Source organism: Scardinius erythrophthalmus (assembly GCF_964197995.2).
Source record: "Scardinius erythrophthalmus genome assembly, chromosome: 22".
NCBI lineage: Eukaryota > Metazoa > Chordata > Actinopteri > Cypriniformes > Leuciscidae > Scardinius > Scardinius erythrophthalmus.
The window spans coordinates 16015542-16031308 of record NC_138242.1 but is presented as its reverse complement, the minus strand read 5'-3'; the positions used below and the strand labels follow the sequence as shown (position 1 = coordinate 16031308).

General features: G+C 36.0%; 1 protein-coding gene across 1 annotated transcript in view; it reads left to right on the top strand.

Moving 5' to 3' along the window:
• The first annotated feature begins 4937 nt into the window (after nucleotides 1-4937).
• Nucleotides 4938-15767, top strand: part of pou6f2 (POU class 6 homeobox 2) — a 115546-nt gene continuing 104716 nt past the window's right edge. Inside the window, exon 1 of the mRNA XM_081352606.1 lies at nucleotides 4938-5276. Coding sequence (XP_081208732.1) covers nucleotides 5117-5276 — 160 coding nt within the window. The 5' untranslated portion in view covers nucleotides 4938-5116. The remainder of the gene's footprint in view (nucleotides 5277-15767) is intronic.

Genomic DNA, 15767 nt, shown 5'->3' with positions numbered 1-15767 from the left:
ATATATGTACATAATAGGCTATGCTATACAGTGCGCAAAAAAACAAAATGAAAAATTATAATAAGCAAAAACAAAAGCACAGACTAAGTGTTCTTTTAAATACTGATTTCTTAATGTAAAGCAATGAACCCCTGGTTTAACAGATAAGACTTAAGCCTATTCCTAGACTAAAATGCATGTTTGAGCTGTTCTAACTGAACGCAAATTGCACTGGTATATCTTAAAATATGTCAGTGCCATTGTTTTCTCTCAAGGTGCACACCAGTAATGTTTTTCTAAGGCACGTTTATAAAAGCTTCTGTGATGTCCTAATTTAACGAAGGCCTAATACTGGCTTAATCTAAGCCCTGTCTGTAAAACCAGGCTGAAATGTGTATGTATAATGTAGGCTATATTTGAGAAAATGTGTCTTTTAAGGTCCCTGATACTGTCTCTGAAGGATTCCTTTAGCTTACAGAAAGAGAGGTGATATGTTTCCAGCCCTATGGGGGAGACAGACCTTTAACACAAAGGTCTGTAAAAAGGTCTGCAAAAGCCGGTTCTGAAGGAAACTGAGTTTAAACAAGAGCTCAAAGGATTTGTGACTGCTTACACAGATTCTCCTTAAAATCCTCCTAAACAAAAATCAAGTTGTACAAGATTCATATAACAATTTCATTTGATTGGTTAGGCATAATTTTATTTATTGTGATTATTGCTCACTTATATCTTTAATATATAGGTATGCATAAGAATCTGCACAACTGCCCTTTGAGGATCCTACTGGGTCTTAGTGCTTAATATTACAGCATGAAAGTAATATAATAATACTTTTGCCTGGTTTCACAGACAAGGCTGTAGTCTAGTCCAAGAGTAAAATAATATGTTTGAGCTGTATTGACTGAAAGCATCTTGTACTGACATATCTTAAGATATGTCAGTGCCATCGTTTTGTCAAGATGTAGTTAGTAAAAGACAAGTAATGTTTTCTTCCAAGGCACGTTTAGAAAAGCTACTTAAATGTCCTAATTTAACTAAGGCTTTAATCATGGCTTAATCTAAGCCCTGTCTGTGAAACCAGGCCATAATGTATACTTTATATTGATTGTTTAAAACAAATGAGACAATTGGTAACACTTAACTTATATGGTTTTTCATAATGTATGTTATAATGCATTATATCTTTTCATAAATAATTGTAACCAAAGTTAAAATTCATTATAATATTTGCTGATTCCTTGTTACATGTGAAACTGGTTGTTTGTCATGCGTTTTAAAGGTGTAACAACTATTATATTGTATTAAAACTGTGGTTACAACTATTTGCATAAGGGGCATTACAAAGCATAATTAATGCATACTTTTTTAATGCATTATATAAAGGCTTTAAGTGGAGTGTTATTAAAAATTGTTAAAAATTATATCTTTTTATATAATTATGTGAATGAGGAAACAGAGAAGGAAGATATAGGGAAAACATTGCTAAGCAAATGGCATGTGTGATCAGAAGACTATTCAGGGGTCTTGGACCATTCTAAGACCCTTTTTGTGGCCCCGGGGGACGGCAGAGGCCCTGGCAGCTAAGGCCATTAGCAATTAGCATGGATATCTTATGAGGAAAAGGGTCAGAAATGACCCTCAGAGTAGGCAAAGGAGAAAGAGAGGGAGAGGGGCTCGAGTGCTTTTTCTTGTTTCTCCTCCTGTGTGGCCGAGAGGGAGTAAGGCGATCCCAATCACACACGCATACAGTACACACACACTGACACGCGCACACACTCCCCAGGTCCCTTCACATATGCTCTTTGGCATGAAGAACTGCCATGGGAGCCCCTGTTTCATTAGTGTAATTAACTGTGAGAGAGAGAGCGAGAAAAAAGGAGAGAGCAAGAGAAGGCGAGACTTTGAGGTAGATGCTATAACTTTACATTGATTATTTTATTATATAAAAAAAACAAAAAACAAAGCAGTGTTAGACTTGTTCTGGCACCAGCAAATAATGGACACAAACAGTAATACATATTTAAAATAAATGTTTAAAAGACTAAATGTAAAATTACACTACTGTTCAAAAGTTTGGTAAGAATTTTAAAATGTTTTCGAAAGAAATCTATTATGCTCACCAAGGCTTTTGATAAAAAAAAAATACAGTAAAAACAGAAGTATTGTGAAATACTATTACAATTTAAAAATAGCTGTTAAAAATATTTTAAAAAATATAATTTTTAGCAGCCGTTTCTCCAGTCTTCAGTGTCACATGATCCTTTAGAAATGATCCTAATATGTTGATTTGGTGCTCAGGGAAAAGTTATATTATTATCAATGTTAAAAGCAGTCATATTTTTGTGAAAACAGTGGTGCATTTTTTTCAGTATTCTTTGATGAATAGAAACAAGTTGTGTGTCCTTTCTAAATATTTAAGAAATATTTGCATGTATATATCTATATATATATGCATAATTTATATTATATATACATATTCATATTTTTTTTCTCAAATATATACATGCATGTGTGTGTGTATTTATATATACAAAATAATTATACACAGCACACACACATATATTATGTAAACACAAACTTTTATTTTGGATTAATCACGATTAATCGTTTCCCAGCACTAAAAAATATAAATTTCTTTAAAAAACTTACTTTTGAATGGTAATGCATATTGAATTACTACAAAATAATAAAATGAGCAACTTGCGATGACCAAGAACCTTACCAAGCATCTAGATCTTACACACCTTAGCAACTGCATAAGCACCCTGGCAACCAACCGTGGTGAAAACAAGCACTTTCTTCAAAAAATGCCAAAATCTGGTTATAACTTGTGGAAAAATTCCCATTTTCTCTTCCCTCATTTTTTTTCTTGTAATTTTCCTTCTGTTTTATTGTGCCCTCTCTTCTTCAGCAGCCCGTGGTGAAAATTACATTGTATTGCATCCTCTCAGGCCTGTCCCCCCTCTCCTCTCACCCTCTCTCTCTCTCTCTCTCTCTCTCTGCTTCTCACAGCTCTCGTTCAGTCAACAGACTGTAAAGAATAAATAATAAAAAAGTATTGATTATTTTGATGACTTCACAATTCAATTAGGTATTAATTTTGCCCTCCACTGGACCTATCAGGCAGCTCAAAGGGGAAAGAAGGGATGGGAGGAGGGAGGGATGGATGGATGTTGTGACTTAAATGAATGCAGCATTAGAGGCTCCCTCGTTCAGCAGCGTTCCGAGATAGAGGGGCACATCGATGCGTTGGTGAGTCGCTTGTGCATAAGTGCACTAAAAAAAAAAAAAACACTCCAGTGAAGCGATGACAAGAGACATTGTTGCAAAGCATATGAGTATTGACCAAGCGGTCCGGACCGCAAATGACAGCTTAAACTATTCCTATTGATTAACATTTTCATAGATTATCATGTGTCATATCAAACTCTCATGCACTCCGTCTGATAAGCACATTAACAGAAGCCCCACGGGCTGCCATTCATCGACCCTCCTGAGGTGGGGCAGAATTAAGGGGGGCAGGAGTCCCGTGATGGCGCTTGATTTCCTCCGTTCCCCGCAAGGCTTGATCCGAACTGGTCATCTGGCCCCCATCTCGCACTCATTTGGACAGAAACGACTCTATAAATAAGGGAGCGTGAAAAGAGAAAAGCAGCTTTTTTTTGCCCTCCCCATGTCTACACATTTGTTTGTGCGTCTCACCATCAGAAGGTGTGGGGGGAGGTACTTCTGAAGCGCACGAGAGAGAGAGAGAGAGAGAGAGAGAGAGAGAGAGAGAGAGAGAGAGAGAGAGAGAGAGAGAGTGAGTGGAGGTGACATCTCGAGCAAGTCTCCAGAGGCAATCCCAAGCTTGCGCCAGCAGTACTTGATGTATTTGCGTTATCCACACTGGTTTTTGGGCTTTGTGACAAGCATGCACTGACTGATCTCGCATCACACTCTGGCAAGCTCTAACTGCTCTTGGATTTTAGCAAAGTAAGATTATTGGAGCGTAAAACATTTGAATATTTTTCTCTTTCATCTGGAAGCACCTTTCTGGTAAGTTTCATGTTGTCATATAACTTTTTCTCGCTTCTGTCTATTGATTTAAACTTTAATTATTCTATTTATTTAATGAACTCTTTACTTAAATTGTATTTAATTTTGTTAACATTTTAGTTTAGGGTTCAATTGTCGCTATTAACTAGTTGCTTATTAGCATTAATATTACTAGTGTATTGGCTGTTTATTAGTACTTATAAAGCACATATTAATGCCTTATTCTGCATGACCTCTACATCCCTTAATCTTACCCATATCTAAACTTAACAACTACCTTACTAACTATTAATAAGCATCAGTTAGGAGTTTATTGAGGCAAAAGTAACTGTTAATAGTGAGAATTGGACCCTAAACTAAAGTGTGACCTTAATTGTTATTCAGATATCTTTATTTTATTTATTGTGTGTATTTAACGAAAAGTTCTTCAAAAGAACTCTAGGGTTAATTCTTAAAATAAAACATCACAAAATTACTCTTCCAATCAACAAACGGATTGGGTGAGAACAATCTGTGAATATTAAGAGAATATGTAAATCAAAGTTGACTGAAGTAGGCCATTACATTCTCAATGAAGTCTCAAATATATATGTATGTACAGTATGTATATTTGCATACTCTTATTTGCATTCTTACTGTTAAGTGCAAAAAGTTTTGTTAATTAAAACAAAACACTTTTTTTGCTTAACAAATGTGCCACATTTATATGTAACTTAAGTGTTCTATTTTAATGCTGATGGCTCTTGGGTGATACTCGTGAAAATGAGTCATTTGACAAGTGGAGCATTTTTAACCAAAATCTTTTCAAATTTCTGCCATCCACAAGAGCTCTTCAGCGCTACAACCAGCAGCAACAGCCAGAGTACCGTCAAAAAAAAAAAAAAGAAAGAGAGAGAGCAAGCGCTACCATTGAGAGTATTAGAAGAGGTGGCGAGTTTCAGAAAGCAAAGAGAGAGAGACAGAAAGCGAGGGAATGAACGGACATGTGTGTGCGTGAGACCCAGTGAGAGTGAACCAGTGCGTGCCAAAGCTAACATCACTTCTTTTGCCTTTTCCCCCCGTCATTGTCCTCCCGACCTGATCCTTCCTCCAGGATCCGATGATCACAGGGCAGCTGAGCAAACCGCTGCTCCCCCTGCGTGCCGATATGGACGCCTGCGAGCTGCGGGATGACGACAAAGCGGCCAGCCCGGACAGCGAGCTCAACGATGAGCCCTTGCTCCTGTCAGCTGACACAGACTCGGAAGAGAAGATGTATGGTGAGTCCCAGCCATCATTGTCCTTGTTATTGTGACTGACACCCCGGGGTCATGTGCGGGGGGAACTTAACACCGACGAGTGTGTTTGTTTGTTTGTGTCTGCGAGATGTTGTGGTAGAAAGCGCTGGAACAGAGCAGGTGAAAGTTGTGGTTCAAGTGTATTGTGTGTCTCTTACTCATTTTGAAATGACCTCGAATTACGTCTCATAATTCCTTAGATTTAAGTTTGTTTGTAATATATTGTTTCTATTGAGTGTAAATGTTTAGAAAGTCTAAATGAAGTTGTTCTTCAAGTTTTCTCTGTATTTGAATAGTTGATATTTCATAATGCGTTTTACCGGCCGATCTGTCAAATTTCCACTGTGGAAAGCTTGTGGAGGAAGTGTCCTTTTCCTGTGACGCTGGTGGGGTGCAGCCATGCGGTATGTGGGGACCAGTTTTTTTGTTGGCGTTCATAAAGCAGAAAAATGTGACAGAATCTGGGGCAAATAGGCAACAGGAGACGTATAATGTACACGCGCACACACTCATCTGTCATACAGGGTGACATTTCTTCACATTTGAGATCTCCTCGGCTTAGGCTGAAGATAAAATGAGAGAAAGTGAAGAGGCCTGAGGGAGAGAAATGTGATTGTTGTGGCTCCACGGCCTTCAGATCTAAGGAGCAGCAACTTATACCCTGACTCTCTTTAAAAGACTCTGCATACATTCAAGAGTGATGTTGTTGTTATAATAATAATGATGATAATAATAATAAATCGAAAGTGAATATTATTATTTTCTTACTAATATTGAATTACTATATAATTATTACTATTCATATTTATTATGGATATGTATACTTATATGAAAAGATCTGTTTCAGTGCAATAATATTTCAGAAGTTTAAAATTGTTAATATGCTAGATGAAGTTTAATAAAAAAAAATAGAAAATTATTTTAAACTTTAAACAGGCTTTTTAATTATGCATTATCTTTTCTGAGTTCTGAGCATACTTTATCGAATTTTGGTATATTTGATGAGCGCTGATAAAATATATTTTAAAAATCTTAACATGTTGGATATAATTAACATCCTAAAATAGTGTGCTCTTCTGTATTATGTTAAAATTTGATGTACCTTGCAGTCAGGATATTTGCTCAGAAAAAAAGCCTTTAGGATCCTTCCACTGCTCAGCAGTGATGTAGTGTGTGAAAAGACAGGTTTCCAGCCCTTTGGATTGAGCGTGCATTGATGTGATTGCCAATTTTGAAACATTAATGATACTTTTTAAGACTCGTGTAACCTTGCTGCTGGCTTCTTTCAGACAGATTTTAATTTTTCAATTTGAATAGAAGTCAGAAACACTTAAACCATTCTGAATTAACCTACAATTTTCTCAGTTTGAATTCCTGCTATTGAGCTTATATACTCCAAACATCACCTTTAAAAAAAATTAATTTAAGACATTCACCCTTATTTTTCATTTCCTAAAGTAACATGCACCACACAGGAATTTCATAACTTTTTGTTTTTTCTTGCGTGTGTCTGTCCTTTTCTGCTCTATAATCTTCTACCTTAAAGAAATAAAGACATTTTCTGTTGTGCTTGTATATTTAATTTGCGTGAATAATTCTGAATTCATTACAAACAATTTATTCTTACTGATGAATGCACTTTTAATGACGAAACAAAGAAGCACAAGTGCGGACGTGCACTCCACTACTAAAACATTTGCAATATGTGAAATATATGAAAATTACATTAATGAAAGTGAGTCAACATGTTCTCAAAGATGCATTAAAATATTTCAAATAAATTTAAAAGGGCACATGCATAAAAACGAGCAAAAAAATAACTTCTTTATTGAACATCCAGCCAGTAAAGTGACCTCCTCAGAACACTTACAGGCTATAGAAGTGTTTTGCACTCAGCCTTGAACGTGTTCTGCTGTTACTTGCAATCATCTATGTAATTCCTGGCAATTATACACATTAATATTTCTAAAGCTTTTTATTTTATTTTAGTTGATACGATGTAAAGTCAGCAAGGTGGATTTTGTGCTTTAGCTTTGATATTCAGTAGCTGTGACTGCATCTCCCTCTTGTCTGTGTTCACAGTTAGACTGACTGATGCCCGTAGGGAGCTTTTCTATTGCTCTCTATGTTAGAACTGACAGAATTACATTAATGACAATAGATTTGGACCCCCTGCCACTTACCTGATTAGAAAAAAAACTTTTAATGCAATCAGAGGACTTTTTATACATTAAAATCAAAACCATATCCTCTGTAGGTTGTTAAAGAAATATATAATTTTCAATTTTGTTAAGTTATTTGTTTAAAAAATAATTAACGTTTTATCAGAATGTTGCATTTGTTGATTATTGCAATAAATATATTTAATGCAGAAAAATTATTTCAGGTTTAAATGAGTATTATTTATTTATTTTTTGAAGTCATAATGATGAATTATGAAGCTGAATTCACATCGTTTTTTTATTTTTTTATTCTATAATAACCTTGCTTTTGATGAACTGGCTCAGGTACTCGGTCCTCATTACAGTCCGGTTTGAGCTATCACTGAAGCTGTGTTACATTAGACATTAAAAGAACAGAATAAAGAGTATTGCTTGGTGTTTTGAGATGAATTATACATCAAACATCGGCTACCCCCTTATGTGCACCAAACGCACATAACAAGAGTGTATGTGCGTGTTTGCGCGGGGCGCATAGTTTAGAACGCGGTAGACAGAATTTTTTGGAGAGAATGGATTTGAGAGCGGGACTGCGGGCGGGCGAAGTGTAGGCTGTCACCACGGTGATGGTGTGTCACCACGGCGGGTCTTCTTGCTGATTTGATTTGGGGAGTTGGGGTGGGGGGTGTTGGCGGGGGGGGGGGGGGGGGGCGTTTGTGTCTGATCCCCGTCCGAACCTCTCTGTCAGGCCCTGATCAGTCTTGTGGTTCCCGCTGTCAGTCTGATGAATTTTTTAGAATATCCCAAGGCAAGAAAAGCCCAGTTACTGTTTCATAATGCCAGTGTTACAATTTTCTTTAATAAGCATCAAACCTGCTTTTGTTTGCTTGTTGCTTTTTCTCTTTACGCCCAGCTTTACAGCTCATTGTCTATCTGTCAATCTATTCCTTTTTGTAAAATCTCACTTTTTTTTGCACGCTTAGACATACGCACAAACAATTTGATGTAGGCGCATTCTTTTTCAGACCTTTTTTTACTGAATTAATACATTTCTCATTTTTTAGCATGTCGTCAGCCTAGGTTTAACATTATTTTAAAAATATGACCCTTTCTTTTTAAGGCCACCAAATGGAGCATCCCTTGCTCTTTTCTTGCCCCGTGAGAGGTACACCAGGCAGGGGCCGTGGGCAGTGCCAGGGGGCTGCTCGGGGCAAACGGGCACGGCTGAATTTGTCCTTGGGCACAGTTGTCCATCAGTGAAATGTCTGAAAGGTCATTGTAGTTTGGTTACAGAAAGAATTGAGAAGGAGAGATGGGAAATAACAGGAAAAAGAAGTGCAGTTGATATCGTTTTTTTTTATTTTTTTTATTTTTTTTATTTGAACTTTGGTGTGCTTTGGTACGTTTAATTTGTTTAATAAATTGTCTTTTTTTGTATTTGTTATTATATGTAAAATGACTTTTTGCCAATAAATTTAATTATTATTAAAATAATAAAATGTAAAAAAAAATATATATATATATATATATATATATATATATATATATATATATATATATATATATATATATATATATATATATATATATATATATATATTGTACGCTACGGACGTCACGGTTCAGTTTGGTTCGGTTCACGATGAATACAGTCAGTCACAGGCAATCCACACTCCAATCCAGAAGGGGGCGTACCAGTAAAAAGCGCAGAAGAAAATCGATCGATATTTTTTAGGGCTGGGCAATGATTAATCGCATCCGAAATAAAAGTATGTGTTTACATAATAAATGTGTGTACTGTGTATAATTATTTAGTATATATAAATACACACACATGTATGTATATATTTGAGAAATATTTGCATGTATATACTGTATATATTTATATATAATTTATATTATATATAAATATAAATATTTTATACATAAATAACACATTTTTCTTAAATATATAAATGCATGTGTGTGTATTTATATTTACTAAATAATTATACACAGTTCACACACATACAGTATATTATGTCAACACAAACTTTTATTTTGGATGCAATTAATCGTTGTCCAGACCTAATATTTTTACATCTCTCAACCAGTGCTTCAACTGAGGAAAGATATCAATAAAACAGCTTGAGAATAATTTCTCACGCAGCATTACATTTACCTCAGGCATTTGGTGTTGACAGCATTTTAGTTCGACTGAGAAATGAACTCTAGAGAGGAGCATTTGGTATTTGCACTTTATTAGCTTATTCATAATATTTACTTAACCTGTTACTAATGTCTTGATTATTTAATGTACGTTTAAATAAATTTGTCATATTATGACAGCCACTGTGTGAATGATTATATTTCAAAAAAAGGAATTGGAGTAGAAATTAACTTTATAATTAGATTTAGAAGTTAATGCAAAACCTGTTTTTTTGTTTTTGTTTTTTGAGTATTGATTATTATATCTAAAAATAAATAGCCCGTACCGAACCGTGACTTCAAAACTGTCATGTTTGTTTACCGTTACACCACTGAAAAATAAAAAATAAAAACTTTATATATATATACATTTTTTATATTTATATTAATAATAATAATTTAACCATGTTGTGTGGTATGAAATAAAAAAATACACCAAGCTTGATTTGTAGTGGATCTACATTATCTGCATTGACATGCTGGATGGACCTCAATTTTTAAAGCTTCATATTGAACATTTCAAGAGGCTGTATTTTCTCCATATGCCAATTCATGCTGAAGTGATTTATTTTCTTTTGCTAGACATTGTTAGATTAAATCATCCACTGCTGACCTCTGAGGAGGTTCTGTATGTTTAAAGGTCATAGAAATGAAATACATATGTCTAACAACTCAATTGATACGCCCGAGCACAGCGGCATTGAGTGAACTTTTGCATTGTCTGTTTAAAAAGATCAGACCAAAAGGATGAGGAAATTAAATAGCTTATTTTCATACCTTTCCTTGGCTGATTTTCAACACCGATTGAGTGTAGGTGATAACAAGAATGCCGCCTAGATGTTTTCAATGAAAAATTCAGCATAAAAGGCCACATCAAAGAATCACTTGTGCATGTATGGACAAATGTGCAGTCTAATTTCCACACAAACACATACGTGTGACGGCCGACAAAAGACTGGCCTTGACATTTTCTTTAAAAATTCTACAGGAGTATAAAGGGCCACAGAGAGAAAAGATGGAGAATATGATGGGAACATTCTGTGGGTTTTATCAAGATGTTAATTTCACCAAAGCTCCCAATGCAAGCATGATGGGAGTTTGTTTTGAGTACAATAGAGTGAGTGAAATAGATGATTGAACAAATCCTTTGACTTTTATGGAAATAAATGGAATTGTGTTTTATTCTACACTACTAAGAGGTGATGGTAAAATAAATGTGTTTTATATATACAGTCAGTCAAACCCAAATTCACCTTCAGCATTTCTCACATTATCACAGTTTATTCGCTATAGTTTCAAAAACGGTTATAAAATATGACAATAACTCAGAGTTATCAAATCAGTTGATTTTTCACTGGTTTTGGCCATCCTTCTGTTAGACTGTCTCACAAATGAGTTAGGTTGAATAGCGGTCAGCTGTTAAATTTAAGTACACAATTAGATAATACCAATTTAGGTCAACCAATTAAAGCAAAGCTTAATTTTGTTCAGTCTGTGGTGTAAAAAGGTTGCATCAGCAATTAAAGAAAAAACACCTAAGCAAAACATGCTCAGATCAAAGTGTCTGAATAATTTTTGGTCCCAAATTTTTATAGATTTTACTGGTAGTCCACTGTATGAAGAATTTTTGGGTATAATATGTCAGTTTACTTTATTTTGATATCCTCACTTACATAAATTAACTATAGTGTCCTGCACCCACTAGTAAAAAAATATCCAAAATGATATCTGGATATCAAATGATATATGATATCGATACGCGATACGATAATGCTTAAAGTGTGTAAAATAAACTTAAATTATCTTTAAAATATATTTAAAATTATATAACCTACATGCGTGTTTCACAATCCTTTTGTGACAAGAAAACATCCCTACAACTTCGGAAAGTGAACATCAGTGTTTTACTGTAGCATAAGAAGTGTTATTTTAACATCAGTGTAAACCACGGGGTTTAGGGTTTCAGGTTATCCTACATTAGGGTTATTTAACAACAGAAACTGAATAATCAAATGTAAAAATAAAACACTGCTTAGTTTTCACTATATGAATTAAATATATACTGATTCTTATTAAAGCTACACAAGTTATTCAGCCAAGAGCAGTGAGTGATTTACTCTTTGTCTTCTGTTCATGATCATGTCTTTTGATATGCATATCACGATACATACATTTGCGATATTTCGATAATTTCGCTATATTGTGCAGCCCTAATATCTGGTGTCTGAATAATTTTTGGTTTGACTGTATATATAAAACAGGTACTTTTAAATGACGGCCCTTTTTTGTTAAAACATTGTCCACTCAAAAACAAGTACAAAAAAAGAGAAAAATGGTTCTAAAATGTTTTATGATCCAGCTCTTTTTGCGTTTTAAAATCGTTGACCGATTCATCTGGCCTGCTCAGGTGGTGTTTTATGATAAAAGAAGCAGATTAATTCTCAACCGTGTGTTTATACAGTCCACTTTAACCCCCTTTTGTGTCGTTCGGAATGGGATTATGGCTATATTTAAGGCCGTCGACTCCAGAATAACATCTTTCTCCTTCATCTCCCTCTCACTTTCAACTCCCAATGTTTTTCGACCTCCCCGCTTTTTAAAAAGCTAATTTCTCCAGGTTTCACTCCAGCTATCACACGCAAACATCCACAACAACCCCGTCCCTATTTATTGTAAGGTACATTAGCTGCAAAAGCAGTGGTTAGGAGGCCAAACTCCTGTTTTTTCGCTCTTACTTGTGAGATGGGTTGTGTGTGTGTGTGTACAGTGGCTGTCTACTCTTTTCTAAAAGACCCGCCTCCTCTCCAGCATCCCAAGACAAGATAATAAGGCACTCGGAGGCACAATCCGGCATTATATTCAGCCACCAAAGCCTTGTCTCTTGTCAGTTTGCATTTTATTCGGGCCCAGGATGTGACGCTTCTATCATCAGCCTGTCATGAGGAGAGGACCAGAGAGAGACAGGGCCACTCATTTCATACACTTAACGTCCACGCCAAATGGCCAGCACTTATACCGATTCCGCCGAAATGGAGGACACGTTCCAGCCCAGGGGTCACCTTCAGCGGGGAGAATGGGAGGGGAAAAAAGGCACGAAAAGATAAAAGAAATGTGTATTGATTTGTGTAATTGAGGGGGAGTTTGAGAGGAAAATGTATCTGTTGTAGACAAGAGAAGGGGGAGAAGGTTTATGACTCAATGCGGTGTTCTTTAAGAGAAGAATGTACCATTCAACTGGAACGCGCAACATTTTGAGTCGGGAAATTGTACTTTAAGCTGAGGTGATGTTTTTTGACAACCAATCGTCATTTAAAAGTAACTCTGAGTGTCTAAAAGTCAACCTGGAGCCATAAATTAGTGTATTTTAATTGATAGCCACAAGCAAAACACATTAGTAGCTTGTCCTAGTCCTTTTTTCGGCCTCATTTGTACACATATATGTGCGTGCACATAGACATTAGCCTCTTATACTCCCTCTAAGGCCTCCCAAATAAAAAAAACACACACACATTATGTTTGTGTAATCAGCTTAGCTTAAAATAGTGCGGAGGGGGTTCGGTGCTAATGCAAAAGGGCCTTGATGTGCCTCGCTCAGGTTAAGTAATAAAGTGACACAGACACAGTCTTTTAAATGAGGCTGGTCCTTTTTAAATAGAGCGCACTAGCCCCGAGTGCCTCTCCTCAGGAGTTAGATCTCATTATAGGGCAGGCTTGGGCCTTTAGTTGGCTGCTTTGAGCTGGGATCTGCCCCCATCTCCCTAATGCATGCCTACCAAGCATGTGTAATCCACTCGCTAATGCGTCTGTACCGCCAGCGGCTACAGATAAGATGCTATTCTGGGGGGGGGATAGCAGGGGTTGGGCAGGAGCGGTCCTGGGTCCACTTTTGTTTTAGAAACATTGCTGGTAGGGTCAGCGAGGACAGCGGAAATTAATTGGCACTTCCATCTAAAGTTTGTAAAGGATGGAGGAAGGGATTTTCTGCTCAATTGGACAGAGGGCTGTTATTGAAGATATTTTGGGTTGTTCCACAAGTATTTGATGATTGAAGTGAATGTTTCTTGTTTCGTGCTCAAAGTTAATCTCCAAACTGCCTCTCAGCATCTTGTGGAGTTTCTGTGTCTAGTTGAATTAAATTTTTGGGCGTTGTTTATATTTCATAGTCTATAACGCAAAACATGGTCACATAAACTATTATGAGCTGGAATTATTCCCTTTCCCTTATATTCTTTCACATCAGAAATGTGTTTTGAGATGATGGTATGCTGGTGTCAGTACTATAGGCTTCTTAACTTTTTAAGATTTCACTTTTTTTTTTTGTTACACAGTTAAGAATGATGCATTTTTGTAATTAAATTTAACATTTTCCTAGCAATTTCTTCCTTCACTTTTTTTTCTCTTCGCAATATTACAAAAAAAGTTTTTTTCTTTAGAAAAAGAACATTTGCAACAAGCTTCTTGTTATTGATCCTTGATCAGAGACCATGAAAGAACATGTTGGTTGACAAGGTTGATATTGGATATGCTGGTTCAATGGCATTGGAACCAGTACTGAACCTAGCTCAAACCAGCATGTATGCTACTGTTCAAAAGTTTGGAGTTGTTAAGATATATATATATATATATATATGTATGAAGATTTTTTTTTTTTTTTATAAAATATGCTGACCAATGCAACATTTATTTGATAAAAATACAGTAAAAACTATTTAAAGAAGTTTTTCTATTACAATATATCAAACTGTAATTTATTCTTGTGATGGCAATGCTAAATTTTCAGCATCATTACTCCAGTCTTCAGTGTCACATGATCATTCAGAAATCATTATAATATGCTGATTTGCTGCTCAAGAAAAATTTCCTGTTATTATCAATCTTGAAAACAGTTGTGCTGCTAAATAGTGGAAACCAGATTTTTTAAGGATTATTTAATGTATTCTTTAAAATAGAAATCTTTTGTAACATTGCTGTCACTTTTGATTAAATGAATGCATCATTACTGAATTAAAGTATTATTATTATTAATATTTTTAAATGTTACTGACCTCAGACTGGGAAATAGTCCTAATTCATCTTTCATCTGGGTGATGTAAAGTTTTTCCTTTCTGACTAAAAAAACCCAATCAGTCTAGAAATGATTTAAAGAAAAATAATGATATGCTTATTCCATATGCTATGCTTTATTATTCTGAAAGTAAAAAGAATGACACAAACAGTACAGCAAGTCTGGACGAACGTTCCCTCACAAACATTCCCGAAATGTAAGTTGCTTCCATCGCGTGGGATAATTGAAGCCGTCAGCTAATCATACGGGTAGAGAGGGTGGTCATCGTTGGATGAAAAATGACAATCTTGTGTTTGTCTGGTACAATGCGAAGCGCAGCGCGTAGCCGGTAACTAGAGTCTGGATGTCCTTCACAGACCCTTTATTATTTATGATGGAGTCTCTTTGAGCACTGACCAGTACTAATGCATAACCCCCTGTCCTTCTGCCTTATACCATCCCTTTGAAACCAAAGATTGAGGAGATGAGAGCCAGGAGTGACTGCGTATATATGAGGGGGTAGAGGAATGCTAGTGTTTCCGTCCGGCAATCCACAGAAGTTATAATGTGATTTTTTTTTCAAGGCATCCTTCCTGTCATATTTAAATATGTGGAACAGAAACTGAGGGTGCCGCTCTTCTAACATGATGGAGTTCTAGAGCTTCAAAGCTCCAGTCTTTCCCTGCAACCTTCATTTTGTGCTAAGACAGGTTGGAGGATGACCTTGCGTAGGGGGAGTTGGAGAGATTCGCCACGCTCGCGCTCCGATTGCTTGTGTTTATGATGATGTCTATTGATGCTGCCGAGTGACCTGGGAGAGAACGAGATGACTGCTTAGGATGAGATGAGGAATGAGATGAGAGACTCATTGGGTAGATGCGAAAATGAATACGAGAGGAGGAAGTGTGAGACTAACAGGCAATTGAGGTTTACAATATTGTTTTTTTCAGGATTTGCTGAACATCAATACATTTATTTAGATGTTCCATTCGAAACCCCACACTGCCTTACCTTCTTGTGCATTTTAGTGGAAGGAGTAGTTCACCCAGAAATGAAAATTATTAACCCTAATGTCTTTCAAAA